The sequence below is a fragment of the Cryptotermes secundus genome, unplaced genomic scaffold (genome assembly GCF_002891405.2).
Source record: "Cryptotermes secundus unplaced genomic scaffold, Csec_1.0 scaffold5, whole genome shotgun sequence".
Lineage (NCBI taxonomy): Eukaryota > Metazoa > Arthropoda > Insecta > Blattodea > Kalotermitidae > Cryptotermes > Cryptotermes secundus.
Genome location: NW_019724742.1, coordinates 3,867,346 through 3,884,800, shown reverse-complemented (window position 1 = coordinate 3,884,800; position 17,455 = coordinate 3,867,346). Strand labels below are relative to the sequence as shown.

General features: G+C 37.9%; 1 protein-coding gene and 1 long non-coding RNA gene across 2 annotated transcripts; one reads left to right on the top strand and one right to left on the bottom strand.

Moving 5' to 3' along the window:
- Positions 1-307: 307 nt before the first annotated feature.
- Positions 308-8,015, bottom strand: LOC111862724 (engulfment and cell motility protein 1). The gene is made up of 6 exons (XM_023848352.2): positions 7,025-8,015; positions 6,015-6,350; positions 4,661-4,906; positions 3,014-3,468; positions 1,725-1,855; positions 308-921 (listed from the first exon to the last, which is right to left on the bottom strand). Exons 1-6 carry the CDS (start codon positions 7,880-7,882, stop codon positions 758-760), a joined length of 2,190 nt encoding a protein of 729 aa, XP_023704120.1. The 5' UTR covers positions 7,883-8,015; the 3' UTR covers positions 308-757.
- A 143-nt stretch (positions 8,016-8,158) lies between these two features.
- LOC111862759 lies at positions 8,159-12,827 on the top strand. Its single transcript, XR_002842488.2, has 2 exons — positions 8,159-8,291; positions 10,965-12,827. It is a non-coding gene; the product is annotated as an uncharacterized LOC111862759 (long non-coding RNA).
- Positions 12,828-17,455: the final 4,628 nt, after the last annotated feature.

Below are 17,455 nucleotides of genomic sequence, written 5' to 3'. Positions count from 1 at the left end.
CATGATCACCTACAACCAATCATATTCACTGGCATTGCTGCATACAGCTTCCATTTGAACAACCCTCATAAAGTTAAGTAAAGGTATCACTGTTAACAGGCCATGGAGGCCCATAGTGTTATGAGATGTTGAGGTTCCCACATTTTCTAGGCAATCGTCTCGCAGATGGCAATGAGGTTGTTAGCCTTAACTGCCAGCCACCCTTTACCCCCAGGAAGATTCCTGGTACTCGTTTCTGTTAGAGGCTGAGTTGACCCCAGGGGCCATAGTGCAGCCGGAAGGATTAGGTAAATTGAAAAAATCCACCTCATCAGGATTCAATCCTGCAACCTTCTGGGTTGTAGCATAGTGCCTCAACCAACCATGCTACTGCATGCTCCACAAACAACCCTCATATACAGAAATTTTCTTTTTCTACTTTCACACTGAGAAAAAAGTTTGGTTCTAAAGGGTTCTGACGATGGTGTATGATATTAGAGAATTACTGTGTTTTTGGAATTTGTCCATTGCCTGGTATTCTAGAACCTAGGTTAGCTCTTTCTAAGGAACTCAACAGAGCAGGTGTCTCCTCACTTACCTGAGGACAGTAACAGAGCCAGTTTCAAAAACATTATGTAATCTATAGTTTCTAGAATATGGGGCAATGGACAAAATCCAAAAACTAAGTAATCCTGAAAAGAGTTTCCATTTACTATGTATGTGACAGCACAAATTATGAAATGAAATATGGTGATGAGTATGATGCATTGCTCAGCATTTACTTGAGTTCATAGCAGAAATCATAGTTTGGAGGATCTGAAGGTATTGCTGGAGGATCCTGTGGGATGTCAACACCCTCTGCATCCAGGAGACGTAGTTTAATATCCATTGACAGCAGTGTCTCCAGATCATTCTCCGTCTCTTTACTCAGCATCTTGTTTCCTAATGAAACAACAACAGTGGTTATTGGTAAGTATGTTACAAAACACAAGACACATACTTGTATTAATACAACAGAAAATATACATCCAAACGAACACCTAACAACCTTCACGGAACACAGTTTCCTGTGAATAATATCCTGTTACCCAACTTTTTATAAGATTTGAGGTTTCTCACAATGGTGCTCGAAAGCTTTAGCCACAGAGAACCAGACCATCCATAACAATTTCTCATAAATGAGAAAGTCTTTAACAAATGAGTCAGCTTTGAAAAATTTAACATATTAAATGGGTGATACAGCAGAAAGGTTTGTGAGAACAGTCTTTATTAATTATAAAATTATGTTGGATATTGTAACATTTTAAATTTAAATTTAACTAAAATAATTGACAATTTCCAATGTAATTTTATAACTAACATTAAATGGGTAAAAATGTTCCATAAAACCAATTTAAAAGCTCTAATTTTGCAGAGCATATTAAGTGGATTAAAAATACATTAGCTTCACCAGGAAATTTCTGGATCAAAATCTTAGGCAGGTAAAGTTCTTAAACGGGAAAGTCTTAAGTGTGTTCCACTGTAAACATGTAATTGTACTTAAGCTAATGCACGGTTTTCATACCTTAACAATGGCAATCACATATCATACAAAAACCATGATGGAAACCTACTCTGCCACAGTGAAGTTTCCTCATTTGTATAAATGCATATAAAGAACAGACATATCCCTTCAAGTTTTAACCTTAAACTAAAATCAGACACAAACATCTCTGCATCTATATAAAATATTGAACATGAGTTACCCAGAAGAGCATTGATTCCATCAGTCCAGTAATCAAACACCTGCTCATCTGGAGCCACAAAATCAAGTGATGTCACTTCTACAGAGTCGAGTGTGAGGGAAAAGGCAAGCTGGTGGGTGGTCTTCCTGCCCCTGGAAACAAGAAGCATTACCACAGCAATTCAGGACCAGGCTGACACTTCAATAGATGATGTTTCCTGGTTTCTTCAATGATGCATCATCAACTGCATCTGTTAAGGTGCTTCTGGACTTCTGTTACATATGCTTGGGGTGACAGTGGTCAGTGTCGCATTGACATTTGTTCCACCACATCAGATACCTAAACAGCAGTCCAGATTGAACCTCTCTTTGAAGTAGCACTTCTGTGGTGAACCCCTTTCCAGCCTGAAATGAAATTTCATGGGCCTAGCTACAATTACTGTCTATCACAATGGTCACGCAGTCTATGGCATGAACTGTCTTCACTCGCTTTAACACTGGGATTATGGGTTCGAATCCCACTAAAACCATGGATGTCTGTGTGCATTTATTCTGTGTTTGTAATGTTCTGTGTGCAGGTAGCGGCCTTGCAATTGGCTCATCCCGTGTCCAAAGAGTCCTATCGACTGTGTATAGGATTAAGAAAAACCAGGAAAGGTCCAACAAAGGACTGTAGAGCCATAGATAGACAGACAGCTATTATTACTTCCATTGTAAGTGGGTCCCTTGTCACCATGGGATGAAACATCCTCAGGCCGCAAGTGGCTAGTCTCTGTACACAGAGGGCCACTGTGAATATACTGAACAAGAAGTCATGGACAACCAACATGGGGTGATCTTCCAAAAACTCCACACTGTAAAATCCTACCATTCTGCAAACTGCTACATGGGCCCTCACACTTGGAAAGACATACACAATGGAAAATGGACATGAGATTTTGACCTTGGAATGTCAGGAGTCTCTGTGTGAGGGTGTGTGTGTTTCGAGGCATGTTGGCATTGATGACCATACACACCTGCAACTGGAACCAGAGATTGGGACCAGCTCTATATATGGGAACCAACTGAGTAGGTTTTACCTGAGGATGGGAACATAATCCAGTCTCTGAAATGTTGTGTTTTGAAAAATAAACAGGACAGTTTTTAGAAAATAGACAGGATGATGGATTATGTCCAAAAATATAATACTTGTATTCCTGAAATTAGATGAGAAAACATTAAACCAGCTTAGTCAGAAAAGCTGAGCTCAGAATCAACTTCTACATTTGCAAAACAAGTGTAAGTAGTAATTTAATGTTTGATATAACATACCTAACATCTTTCATGTGAGGACATTCTTTCCCAGTAATCAGAGCTTTTATATCCACTACCGCCAATTTGTTAGGAAGTTCCTCCAAAGTTGGTACACTTTTCTCATCACAGTCACCATAGTGGAAAACTTTATGGTTAGGTGACAGACGGACATACCAGAACTTGTCCTTAATTCTCTGTCCCCTCATTGAGTACTTTGTGAACCTTGTCCCTTCGACCAGAAACCCAAGCCTCTGCTGCTGTATGAGCTCCATGATCTCGGGCGTAATCTGTTCCTTTAGCTCAACGATTGGCCTTGCATGAGATTCCCACTCCTCTCTGCTGGTTCGTTCTTGTTGCCACAGGTTTGTGATTTCTGAGTATGTTAAAACCTGAAGCTTCGCTCGGAACTTATCCAGGCTAGTCGGCTGGGACACTAGGGCTCTTGTAATCTGCTCTCGAACTACACTGAACACCTGAAAATGTAACAAGCAATTATGGGAAGAACTAATCACCTACTTTCTTTGATATGACACAGGTCACATAAAAAATGATACATCCATCTACTGGAGGAAGCGTTTTTTCTGCAGTCTGCCTTGAAGTTATACAAACAGGACAACTTCTGACTTTCAGGAATTAAGAGGGGATATACAGACACACAGACAGACAGCAAGATGATCTCATAAGCCTCATTTTATTGTTTCAAAATACAAAAAGTAGGCTAACAAAATGTGAGGTATCCAAGCTGAAACATTTCAACTTTAAATTTGTTCATTACATTATCAACTTACACATGCTTAAAGATAAATTTATCCTTGTGTTCAATGAATTAAGCAACATGCCATGAAGATGTGAGGGAGAGGAGATATAGGTGCGTAACCTCAGCAATAAATGGAAGTGATTAATTGGACTCACATTCCAGCCACTTTACCCCTCGAAAAACAACCCTTTGACTGTATGGCAGGCTGGGTAAGCTCCAAAGATGGTCTGGATGCTTTGAAGAAAAAAAAAATCTCTCACCCATGCCAAAAATCAAGCCTCAATTCCTTGTTTTCCAGCCCATAGCATAGTCACTATATCAACCGAGCTGAATACAGCAAATGTACTGGTTCAGCATATTCTGACATCCCACCTCCTATCAGAAAACATAGAAATTAAAATATACAAAACTATGATTTCAGCTATTTTTCTTTCTTTCCTTTTTTTTTTCTCTCATTTCATGCATCCTGTTATGTTATAATATACAATTTCTTTATTAAAACCATCACAACACAACTATATTAAGGTGGTGTATATATGTTAGCCATGTATTTGCCTGATGATGACTTTTAATAGCCGAAACATGGCAGAGCCAAACTGGCACTGACCTTAATATAGTTGTGTTGTGACAGTTTTAATAAAGAAATTGTATAATTTTAGCTGTTGCAATATATGGGTATACAAGTCAGTTTCTCAACCAAAGGAAAGAAAATATATTGACGTGTGTTTGGGAACAGGGTGCTGAGAAGAACAGACAGAAGAGGGAGGAGGTAATAGGAGACTTCATATGATGAAGAGGAAAAGAACACTTTGGATGCACATAGAGATGGCAGGATAATATCCAAATGTGATCTGAAGTTTTCATGGTGGTGAAATTTGAAATTAGGCATTTCTACACAAGCAACTTACCTTCACAAAATCCTCAGTTGTGGCTCTCATTTCCTTCCATGTTTTGTTCAGAAGAATTATGCAGATACAAAAGAATTCCTCAAATGGATGATCATGTGTAAAGAACATGGGATGGTAATTCTGGCCCTGTTCACTAGGTGCCTCACCAATACGAAGAACCTCACACAGCAATTTCACTAACTCAACACTTGTTCGACCGAAGGGGCATTCATGTTCATCAGCCCTACAGGAGTTTTCTAATACAACCTAGAAACAACCAAACAAGTTCCTTACACCAAAAGAAATTAAAAACATAATACAGGAAGATCTCAAGCCAGGACTTAGCTCTTTTGTCAAAAAGTCATAGCTGTAGTCAGAAATTCCCTCACTAACTTTCCAATGTTAAGTAAATAAAATAAGTGTACAGATGCCCCTGCCCTTAACTATACATGATGTCATGAAGATATATCCCTGGGGGAATTACAGATACATCTCCGCACATTTTAACCTCAGTACTTAACGGAGGTTGTCTGGTTAATTTTGTACCCTGGCTACTTCACCCTTTGGAAAGGAACAGACATAACCCAATGGACAGGAGGGTCCAGGGCTGATCTGAAGATGGTAGTACACAGAAAAAACTTTGTTCCCACATCTGTCATCCAGCATACAGCCTAGTCACTATTCTTTCCATTGTTTAAGTTAGTCAACTGATGATTCTGAACAAAAAAAAAAGTAAATAATGTTTTTTTGGTAACAGGTTAAGAATGGAACATTGTTAAAAAGAAATCAGCAATTTAAGTGTTCAGGTACATCAGGGTATGAACTTAACACATCAATACAACAGCTCAGTCACACGAGTGATAACAGTCACTGACTTTCATCTGAACTTCATCATGTCAATTTCGTAACACTACATATAAATAAATTGTAAGCCAAGATAGCGTAGTCAGTATACTGACTGGCTATGGGCTGCACAAGCAAGGAGTCTTGAGTTCAAGGCCAGGTAGGTCCAAGAATTTTCTCTTCTCCATATCATCCAGACTGGCACTGGAGCCCACCCAACCTCCTATCCAATGGGTAACAGGGGCAACTTCCCCAGGGGTAGAGCTGCCAGGGTGTGAAGCTGACCAGTCACCTCCAACTAGTGTCAAGGTCAGGAAAATGTGGATCTATACATCCACTAACACACACACCTTCATGGCGTAGTGGTTAATTAGTTAAGCACAGGGACGAATTTACCTTACAAATTATCTGTCAGAGAGGTTGGATGCAATATTTGAATACTGAATGGTCCTTAAAGCCCAGAGGATATCAAATACTGCATGTTTCTTACTGCTGGAACAGCCCTGCATCTGACCAGAAGCCAACACTTTACCTTTGTGTAGTTCTCAGTATGGTTTCGAGCAAAGTAAACCATACAGTCCAGCGCCAACATTCCTGGTGGGGTCTCAGTGAAGTCCAGTGCTGGATTAATGTCATATTTGAAGCCAAGCTTCTTGTAATCCTTGGCAAACACACCGAGTTGTTTCCGAGCCGCGATGTCTCCGGGAACACCGGTACCATCTGTGTCAAATGCAATCCGCCGCAGTTCCTTTATCTTATCATGTGCATCCTGGTCCTGTGGATCCATCTTACTGTTCATTCTCTGTTCCAAAAGACCTAATGTCAACGTCTGCAGCACGTAAAGCTGATGGGCCATCTCCGCACCAACCTGGAAATAAGATGGACATTACCACTTTGCTTTTTAGTCTTCAGGATTTCCACTGTTGAAGTATGAGAGAATCTAGCAGAGAAAGCTCATATCTAAAGAAACTCTGATGCTTCATCTTACATCTATTCAACTAATTCAGGGCTAAAATTTCATAGAAGAGGCACTCCTCACCATAAGCCTTGGCCTTTCTGTGGAGGTAGAATTCCAGTCCTCCTCAACCTCAGCACCAGAACCCAGTGAGCAGAGGGCATCAAGACCCAGATGCTCTAATCCTGGGGAACAGCCACCAGCATCCACTGCATAACCGGCTGGCTGACCCCCAGAGTGCTCTGGCCATAATGGTGAGCAAAAAATCTCAAACTTCCACTCAGAATCGAACCCTTACTCTACAGACATTTCACTCACAATACAGTCACTATAATGACTGAGCTACCCAGCCCTCAGTACAAAGCTAAAATAAAAGTGATGGCAAAATCTGAATTAAATACATATACCAAAACATTCTTATGGATGATTACTGTTTCTTTCTTCATCGGTCACAAACCATTCCATACTTCAAATCTGTTCCACCCACTCTCCGGCCATTCATTCAAGAGCAGCACACACAATACACCACTTTTCTAAAGATCTGTAAAACATTCTAGAATCATGGTGTATGATGATCATATGATTACCTGTCCTGATGCAGACTGAATAACATTGGTGAGTATTACATTCCGGACCTGTTTGGATGATAGCGTGGCGGCAATGGCTTTCCTCTTGGAGTTGTCAGCTTTCAGGAATAATGCATTGATCAGCGCAATAGCATTCTGCTGAATAACCGGATTTTGACTCTGAAGGTGCATTACAAGATTTGGAAATGTTACTTCCTTTTCCACCTGCCCATACTTTCCAGAGCTATTCAAAACAATGTTTTCTAAAATAGACAGTGAAGCTTGTACAACTTTAGCATCCTGAGTTACTGACTGATTGTTCACATAACTTGCTACTTTATTGATGAATGGGCTTTCCAAAATATCCCACGATACAATACCATGGTCCATAAGTTCAACAAACGAAATTAATGAATAGGCAAGCATGTTGCCTTTACATTTTCCACCTTCAACAATACTTATTATCAATGCCAATCCTTGTTTATTTATGAATTCAAGAGCAAATGTCATATCGGTACTCAATTTCGATAACTTCTGAAGGGCATGTAACTTTTCTTCATTTGTTCCTGTATTTAATTTTTGGAGTATATCATGGGCAGTTGTTGAAGGTGAATGCGTCAGTCTTAAAACCGAACCATTTTTTATTTCATTCCTGTTCTTTTCCGTGATATAGTTCTGATTATTGTTTTCAGAAAACTGCAAGGCATACTGATCTGGATCCGACAAACCCCACCCATTGCAGAGTTCCTGAATTATAGCAGCTAGAGGTTGTTTTTGATTAAATTCTATTAGTTGCGGAACTTGCTGCGCCATTTCAACGGCAATCTTAACAATATTTGAGTCCTTCATTGCTGGCATTTTAAATACTTTTGTATTCATCTGCAACCAACAAACGCTACTTCTATTAATATGCTGCACTACCTAACAATAACCTATTTAAGCCCACCAGCGTCGCTTTCTTTTCCTCTTCGCCATAAGCATGTGTTAGCCACGGAACCGCGACCACCTTCTGATTTAAGAAATATCCACGGATGGATTTCAACAATCGAACTTTTCGATAGTTACAATTCGATTGTATCGGCAGTCGCAGGCCGATGACATCGATGACTACAGCGCCATTCTGTTTAAACATGTTTTCAATTTGGCGGCAGAATTCAGTGGCAGCTGAGGCCGCTGTCACCGGCTGTGTCAATTGCGAACATTGCGACGATTGCGAGTGTGTTAGGTGAAATACATGTGTACGTGTGGAATGAACAAAAACTGAAGAGGATTGTATTTTATTTTGGCTGTAGGTATCATTTACTAGGATCACATGTAATGCTGGGATGCAACATAACGCTCTCAACAAAAACAAGCAGAAATAAATGCATAAAACTATCTTTTTTCCTTTCTTGTTTGACATAAGTTGTGATACAGAATAACAACGGGAAAGTTTATACTTGTACCAAATGTTGATTGCAGGTAGCTTGAGTGGGCAAATAAGGAAGGTATAGAGAATTTTGATGGGGATTTGGTGCCACAGTATGGATTAAATTTAAGAAATGGAATAGGGATTAGTGACAGGGATATTTGGAAAACTCTAGATTGGAATCAGCTCCCTCTTTGTCAATTCTTTCAACCTAACCCAGTGTGGTATACCATAACGTGGTTTAATTACTGATGGAATTCCAAGAGACTACTAAACATGTAACTAGTTCTAACCTGGGTCTGGTCAAGTTGGATTTGTGGTGGACAAAGTGGCGTTGCGGTAGATTTTCTCCAAGTACTTTGGTTTCCCCTGCCAATCTCCATCATCATAATCACCCGGGGCAGGTATAATAGGCCAATCAATGGCTGCCATGCCGAGTGGACCCAACTGGACTCCACCCCCCCCCTATGCCAATTAAAACAAAATGTCAGTGACAAGTGAGATATGACAAGGCTGGTGTATTCTTTTATTATAGGCATGAAATTTCGGGTCCTGATGCAAGAAACTTTGAGAGCAGATTTCAGTTTATGATACAATAATGAATTCCAGAGTATGGAGACACCCATCACATAGGTGTCCCATTCCTCGGAGTTAACCATTTTACTGTGTAGATGAAGTTCCCCCTGAGGTCTCCCCGATCTTCATCTGCCTCTGACCAATGGTAGGCAGTTCATTCAATACTTAAAGCTCATAATAATTAAAGTAGGATACCAGTACCTACTTATGTAATACTGTAGAAGTGATCAGAATTTAAGATATAGTAGGTTTATCATCAGCAGACTATATCAGTTTTGTTTCACCTCTCCAGTTACCAATATTCCTTTCATAGAAGAATCTCTTCAATGTTTATGAAACTCCCCAGTCAGTATTTACAGTCACTGACCTCAGGAGTGTAAGGTTTTCATGGTGAATTACATATGTATGCATGAAGATGAATGCTGTACAGCATCAGAACCCATAAATATGGACTGTATTCTGTACAGCTATGCATAGATATGTATGTATTAATTACCTGAGTCATTTTTAGAAGCTGGTAGGTGCTGAGCCATACTAGAAATTCCCCATATTTCATGGAACTTGGAGGTTCATTATTCTGTTTACTAGATCCCATTACTGGTCCCTCTTCTAACTGAAACAAATCCTGTCCACACTTGCCCATCTCATTACTTTAAGACCCATTTTACTATTATTTTTGCTTCTCTGCCTGGATCATATAAGCAGGCTCCTCACTGTAAGCCTTCTGATCAAATTTTGGTAAGCATTTAGTTTTGCTTGCATGCATGCTACATGACCATATCATCCTAATGTCTAGCAAGGAGTACAAATTATAAAACTCCTAATAAAGCAGTATTCTTTAGTTTCTTATTACTTCCTCTTAGGTCCAAATATTTTCCTCATCATCCTGTTCTTAAGTACTGCCAGTTTATATTCCTCCCTTAATGTGAAAGACCAACTTTCACACCTACACAAAACAGGCAAAAATAGTTTTATATGTTTTAATTTTTACATTTTTAGACTGCAGGTGGGGAGCCCATTCTAAACTGGATGGCAGCAATTCCCAAATTTAATTTGCTTTTAATTTCTTTATGAAAAAAATTTTATTTGCCCATGGCTGTCCCAAGTGCTTTAATGTTGCTACATTTTTTTAAAGATTTGGTTGTCTCTTTAGAGGGTTTTGTCCTGTATACTATTTTTTTTAATTCAGTTAGTGGGGGGTGGAGTCCTACTGGGTCCACTCGGCATGGCAGCCACTGATTGGCCTATTGTAGCCTGCCCCAGGTGATTATGATGGAGAATTTGTTGGAATGAAGACTGGCAGGGGATACTGAAGTACTCTGAGAAAACCTGCCCTAGCGCCACTTTGTCCACCACAAATCCCACTTGACCAGACCCGTGATCGAACCCAGGCCACTGCAGTGGGAAGCCAGCGACTAACTGCTTGAGCTATGGCGTGACCTTTTATAGTATTTACAAAATATGAACATATAATTAATTTTCTCCATTTTCTTATACTTAAACCCCTCTACTGGCATGTAATAGATCTTATTTGAGGTATTTATGTTTCCATTCTGTATATCATCATCAGCACAGGCCAGAAGCTGATGTGCTCCATTCAGTTTCAGTCCCTCATGGTTTTCTTGTAGCTTTCAAATGGCATATGCTATAGCAAAATTGAAAAGCAGTTGTAACAAAGCATTTCCTGTTTTAGACCATTTTGAAAAAGAAACATATCAAAGAAAATTTTATCTGTCCATACTATATTGTATGTTCCATTTATGAACATTTTAATTACAGTGATCAATTAATAAATAAGAAGTAGGTTGGTTAATCAAAATACCTAAGCAGACAATAAGAAAATAGAAAAGGTATTTAGTTCTGCCTTCCAAAACCAATATATATCTTATATGTCAGGAAATACAGAAGCTATATACACCTTCACTCTGCATTCTTGTTTTCCAGGTTTGTGAACTTTTTAATGCCTTTTTCTTTCAGATTGGTGATAAATGGCAGACAACTTGGGTATTTTGTCCATTCTGGAATGTCCAGTCTGTTTTGAATATATCATCCCACCGATATACCAGTGCCATAATCAGCATCTGATTTGTTTCAACTGTCAAAAGAAACAGACACACTGTCCTGTCTGCCGAGTCAAGTTGCAAAATGAACGAAATCTGTGCATGGAGAAAGTAACAGAATATATTTCTTATCCGTGCAAGTATGAAGGCGATGGCTGCAATGTAACACTCTCTGTGTGTGAAAAGGAAAACCATGAGCGGGCCTGTCTTACAAAGGGACAGCACCACTGTTCCCTACTAACAACAGAGGGAAATGTTTCACAGTGTGACTGGATTGGCCCATTTGGAGAAGCTGATAGTCATATAAGACAGAAGCATAGCCATTTGATTAAAAATTCACTTGATGGTTCTTTCAGGTTTTGTTCATCTGAACTGAGGAATTACCAGTATTATATTTTATTTGATGATAACCTTTTCTGTGCACTAATACATACAGATCCATTAAGGACTTCCTCTGTCCATAAGATATTCACATGTTTCTTCCACATTGTTAGTATAACTTCCGGGCAAGAAAACTGCTATGCATATAGTGTGAAAATTGAAGGACGGGATGATACATTTGAAGGATTTGTTGGAAAGATTATCACTCATGCAGATATAAAAAATGTGGCTAGTAGACGGGAATGCCTTCATTTTATGGGAAGAAATCACATTTTTGTACTTCAAGGGAACATTGTAAAACTGTAATAAAAACAGATTCTTAAGTACCTCTAAGCATTGATATCAAAATTTGAAACCGTTTTTACACTTTCCAGACTGATAATGCTGGCATCTTGATTTTATACATTGGAAATGTTGCCTCAGTTAAAATGATTAGGAATTATTTTTATAACAATGCATCATGTTAAATTTGAGGTTCTTATGATTGTAACTGTAGAGATTGTCTTCTGAATCATGACACCATGTAGTTTGGTACATCAATACCAATGTTTCATAGGAACTTGCTGCTTCAGTCTTCTACTATGAAGATGGAGGCAAGTTCCTCTGGAACATTGATGTTGATCCACCAAACTACATGGTGTCACATTCCAGGAATCACACTAATCCTCAGAATTTGTGTGTTTATATTGTAATATGAATAAACTTAGAAATTGCAACAATTTGTAAGGTGGGAATTTTTTATGTTTTTTAACCCACCTAGTTACGAATATAAAATTGGTACAGAAGAATCCAGCGCTGCTTTTACAAAGATGGTGGACAAACTATATTTTGCTTAGAAGCAGACAGTAGTACACAAGAGTCTGCTATATGCACAAATGTCTGGTGTTACTGCCATTCAGATGGGTCAGTGGCTAATCATATTTGCCTACATTACACATAATTTCCAGTTGGCTTGTTATTTAAACTTTTATGTTCACTTTGTGTAAGTAGCATAAATGTATGAAATGCATGATGAATGTGAAATAAATTTAATTTATCACTTAAATATTACTTCTCTGTTCTCATGATATTTTTGTGGTTCCCAAAAGTCACTGCATCATATTCTTAAAGACATTTTCAGCATGGGCCAAAGAGTGGAATGCTATCCAATGGGGCAACCATGTGGCTATGTAACAAGACAAAACTGAAAGTTTTCTTTAAGGCAGTCAACTACTTGGTGAAGAAGCTGATGAAAATTCAGTGACCACAGGGATAGGAAGTTTCTGTGCCCCTCCATCAGTCCACATGGGTGATGTCTAGCGTTTGGGTGGTTGGTTTGGAGAGGGCAGAGGTGAAGCCAGGCTCTCCTAAGTCTGCATTCATCTTCAGGATTGAAATTATGAAAGTGTGCACAAACTAATTCAAAATGAAACTACATAAATGTTTTTGTCATTTGCATAACACAAGCATAACTGAGAGCACTCCACAGACAGATGAGAGGAGATATTCTTATGACAGTTAAAATCAAGATTAGTCTTTTGGGATGTGATGCTGTGTTGTCTAATAGATAGTTACCAACGAACTGGATGAACCTGGTGCCTTAATCATCATCTGAACTTAAGATGGCAGCTGCAATTTTTTTCCAAAATATAATTAACCATCTGCCAAATTACAGTGTCACATTCCAGAACAGTATATGGGTCCAGGGCCAGGGAATAACTATCGATTGGGCCCAACTGAGTAGGCTATTACCTGAAAATGCGGACAGAATCCAGTCTCGGACATGCTGTGTTTTGAAATATAAACAGGAGATGGATAATATCAACAAATACAAAAATTGCAATAATTGTAGTATATCTGTTGTTTGCATAATAGTGTTTATGGAATTAATACATGTAAATTTAGGCAATTATTGCTCCATCAGAATGATACTTCTCATCAGGTACAAGAAGTTTCGCATGTTAGGGAGAGTAATATAATTTGAAACTTTGCAATATTCTTTTTGGCAAATTATTTGTATAAATGAATGAGAAGAAGTGGCACCAATCACACAATCAATTGCTTTGGCTATGAGGCTATGGTTCATGAATTAAACAGAAACAGGAAATAGGCCCTTCAGAGCACATAAAAAGTCTAATATAACATAAATACATTTGCTGTCTTTCACTTATATACTACATCACTTTATATCACCTCTAGTACTAATAAATGCTATTTTAGGAAACTATGTCTATTAAAAATATTACATCTATAAACTTTTACAGAATTTACAAACTGTTGCTCTCATTAAAAAAAGTTAATTCAGTAATATGTACCACTGCCACGTGTCTGTTACACATAAATTCCACACCCTTTCTACCACATTCCCATTACAGAGTCATTTCATCTAGACTATCATTAAACAAGGGACAATGATGCAGACCTTAGCTTGGGTTCATTCTTAAAGACTTTCCAATTAACCGCACAAAAGGTGAAACTGTTAACAAAATACTGTCAAAGCCTCTTGGTTCATCATTACAGTTGTTAATCAGAATATCTGAGTGTTCAAGTAAGAATTTACTAATGTTATATTGCGACGTAGCAATGTGGAATCCTGAACAATTTTAATATTTTTAACGTTCGACATTTGTCAATATATATGATAGATATATATTTTAGTTATTTTAATGTGAGGACAAGGCATGCAATGAACTAGTTTTATGTGGATGAGTAAGCACCTGAAGATGGCATTATTATGCCGAAACATGTAGTGCGAGTGAGAGCAGGAGATAGATGAGTGTATGCACTGCAAGACGGTTTAAATAAATCATGGAAGAATTTACTAATTAACCAAGAATTTATGTGAAATTTGATGTTCTGAGAGCATAAACATTAAGATTATGTATTGTCTTCTGGAATGTGATGCTATGTAGTCTGGTTAGATCATTACCAAAATTCAAGAGGAACCTGCTATCTCCATGTTCACAGCAGAAGGGTGAGGCAAGCCTCAACGGCATTTGCTCTCTCAAGGCCCCAGTCCCATTCTCTCTCTTCCTGTATCCGAAGTACTTCTTTCCATACTTAGCTCAGACTTTTACCCTGAAAATTGAGGGAACAGGTTCCTTCAAAATGCTGATAATGATATGACATACTAAATGGCACCAGATTCCAGAAAACAGTTATATGTCACCTATAATTTAGTTAAAACAGGCATAAATATTTCCACATTACCCATTACACTAATCATTATTTACTGACAAATGGCTGCATACTGAACAAGACACAACACTATCTACTGGAAATATGTTATATCCCATCTCACATTTTTATGTTTCAAAACTTTAAGCTATGGACAGAGAAAGATAAAACATGAAACATGTTGGAAGGTATAAAACTGTGATAAAATGAATGACAGTCTCATGATTTTTCATGTGACTAAACAGTGTCCAATGGAGGAATAACTGATGAATTGAAAAAGCACTTGCAAGGAAGCTGTCACTACCTAATCGAAGTACTATCCCAGCAATTGCCTGGAGTTACTCAGGAAAACCATGAACAACCTTGGTCAGGCTAGCTGGTGCCCAAGTCAAGATCTGAAATGAGTACCGCCCAAATACAATGCTACAGAATTGCTCCTATGCCAACCTGATTGGCATCATGTCTTATTGTAAACTGACTTACATAAAATACTGCAAATGAAAGATATACTAACAATTCAATGAATACGAACTACTAGGGAATAAAATTATAATAAAATGTTCACTTAATGAAATCCTTCATTAAAGTGATATCCAGGCACAAATAATAAAATTATCTTTTGCTACAGAACACTTAAACTGTATCTCACACCATCAGACAGTATCCATATAGCAAAATATTTTATATTTCTTAAAGCTACAAAGTTATACAGCATCTTACTTTAGCAGTGTAAACATAAATAACTTAAACACACAATGTGTTGCTACTACAAATATAATAAACATATGATTTCGGTTTAGTTTCAACTAATATGGCAATGAGAGTGGCTATGCCTACATTAGCAGTGCATTAAGATTCCTACCACATACAATTCCTGTTGTTTGCCAAGCAGTGAAGTAATACTTTGAGGTAAGTAAAGAAGCAGTGCTTATAAATTTATTATCATAGTCACGCTTCATTTGTATTTTAATAAGTAAAAAGGACTGAACTCAGAAGATGTTGGAAGATACACCACCAGACCAATGAATACTGTACAAACATTTCAGCAGTTTATGTTCAAGCTGAATCTGAAGATGTGATACTTACATTGTTATATATGTTGCCCTTTTCATGTCACCTCGCTTTAGCTACAGAAACATGTCAGGAACATGGTTCTGTTTCCGCCATCAGATTAAAATAGAAGCTTACTCAATCTGGTCCAGCAGATGCAGCTGATCTCTCTCTCTCTGGACCAGAGACCAAATGCAGAAGGAAGTATAGTGGAACTGCCACTTAACACTCCTCCATTTAAGGGTTTCCCTGTGTTCAATTTCAATGTTTGCAAGTCAGTAATCTCAGTGTTAAATTACCTCCATTCATGACTTTCCTTAGTTTACTATTTCAATCCAATTATCCCAAAACAAAACTTAAATGATGGTTTCACTGTATACAGGACATACAGGAATACCACTTCAAACCACAAATGAGAACTGCTGATAGTTTATGAAGTAAGAGTTAATAGGGAAAGGCAAGTGTTAGCTTTAGAGTATTCAACTCTCTTTTACACACATGCAAGGCCAGCACAAAAGTACAGGCAGTCCATCAGGACACTTGGGGGCAGCAGGATTTTGAGGGTGGCACATTTTAAGATAAATACTTACATTAACATCAACTGTACACTTATGAGGTAATTTTATTGGTTAATTTAAATATTTCAGTAAGTGGAACTACTAAAAAAGCAGGGTCAAACTCGACAAGTAATATTCTGTTTAATATAGTTGTATCAACATAACTTCACATTAAATGACAAAGCAGGAATTTTGTCATGGTTTTGTCTGTTTATTCATTTCGTGCAGATCAAGGATGAGTAAGAATTATGAATTCAGGAACATTTTCTACATTGTCTACCTTCTAAGCAAACATCTGGAGAATTCACTGAAGTCATTTTACAAGAATTCAGGAAGTACAATTTCTCTTTTGAAAACATGTGAGGGTGAGCACATGACAGTGCTTCAAATATGAAAGGAAGGGGCTCTGAAGTACAATACAAGATGCTGTGCATGAACCCTAGAGCCTTTATCATTCTATGTAACACACACTCATTCAACTTAACAAGAGAAAAACCATCACGAACCACTTTTATCAGATACCGAGTGGCTTTGGAAATTAGCATTTTTTGCTGATCTGATGAACCATATGAACAATTTGAATTTAAAGTTGCAGGGTGAAAATAACTTAGTCTGTGATTTATTTGCACTTATCAAGGCATTCAGAGCAAAGTTGATACTACTGGAAAGCCAAGTGAAAAACTGTAACTTTGTTCATATACTATACTGTGCAGAGTTGCATAAAAAGGGCAAAGCTGAATTTCCTTCCTCGTTCGCAAATTTAGTCATTTCAGATTTGAAAGAACAATTTCATGAGCGATTTGCTGATTTGGATGCCAGTGCTCAGGAAATTAGATTGTTTCAAAATCCGTTTGACTGTGATGCTGCAGATGTCCCAAGTCAAATTAAAAATGGAAATTACTGAACTTCAGGAAAATTATCATATTAAAGACAAATACGAGAAAGGAAATTTGATCGAATTTTATAAATTTCTGAACTCTGAGCAATTTCCAAATTTAAAGAAATTTGCTTGTAAATTTATCTCCATTTTTGGGACGACATATCTGTGTGAACAAACTTTTTCCCAGATGAAGTACATCAAGTCGAAATACAGGGCAAATTTATCCGATGAACATTTAAAGTCGCTACCTGTGATTAGCTTTTCAAAATTTGAACCTCAATTTAATCAGATTTTAAGAATGCAAAAAGAGTTCCATCATTCACATTAATTGAAGAAAGCAGTCTTCTGGGATTTGGCGCCGTGTATATGTGGTGTTAACCGACG

Bases quoted from the DNA above. Each gene is read 5' to 3' on its own strand.
- LOC111862724 (XM_023848352.2), bottom strand. From the start codon at position 7,882: ATGAATACAAAAGTATTTAAAATGCCAGCAATGAAGGACTCAAATATT. The intron at 4,907-6,014 runs GTAAAGTGTTGG...GGTTGTTTCTAG, and splicing joins ATACTGAGAACTACACAAAG to GTTGTATTAGAAAACTCCTG. The intron at 3,469-4,660 runs GTAAGTTGCTTG...TTACATTTTCAG, and splicing joins CAACTGAGGATTTTGTGAAG to GTGTTCAGTGTAGTTCGAGA.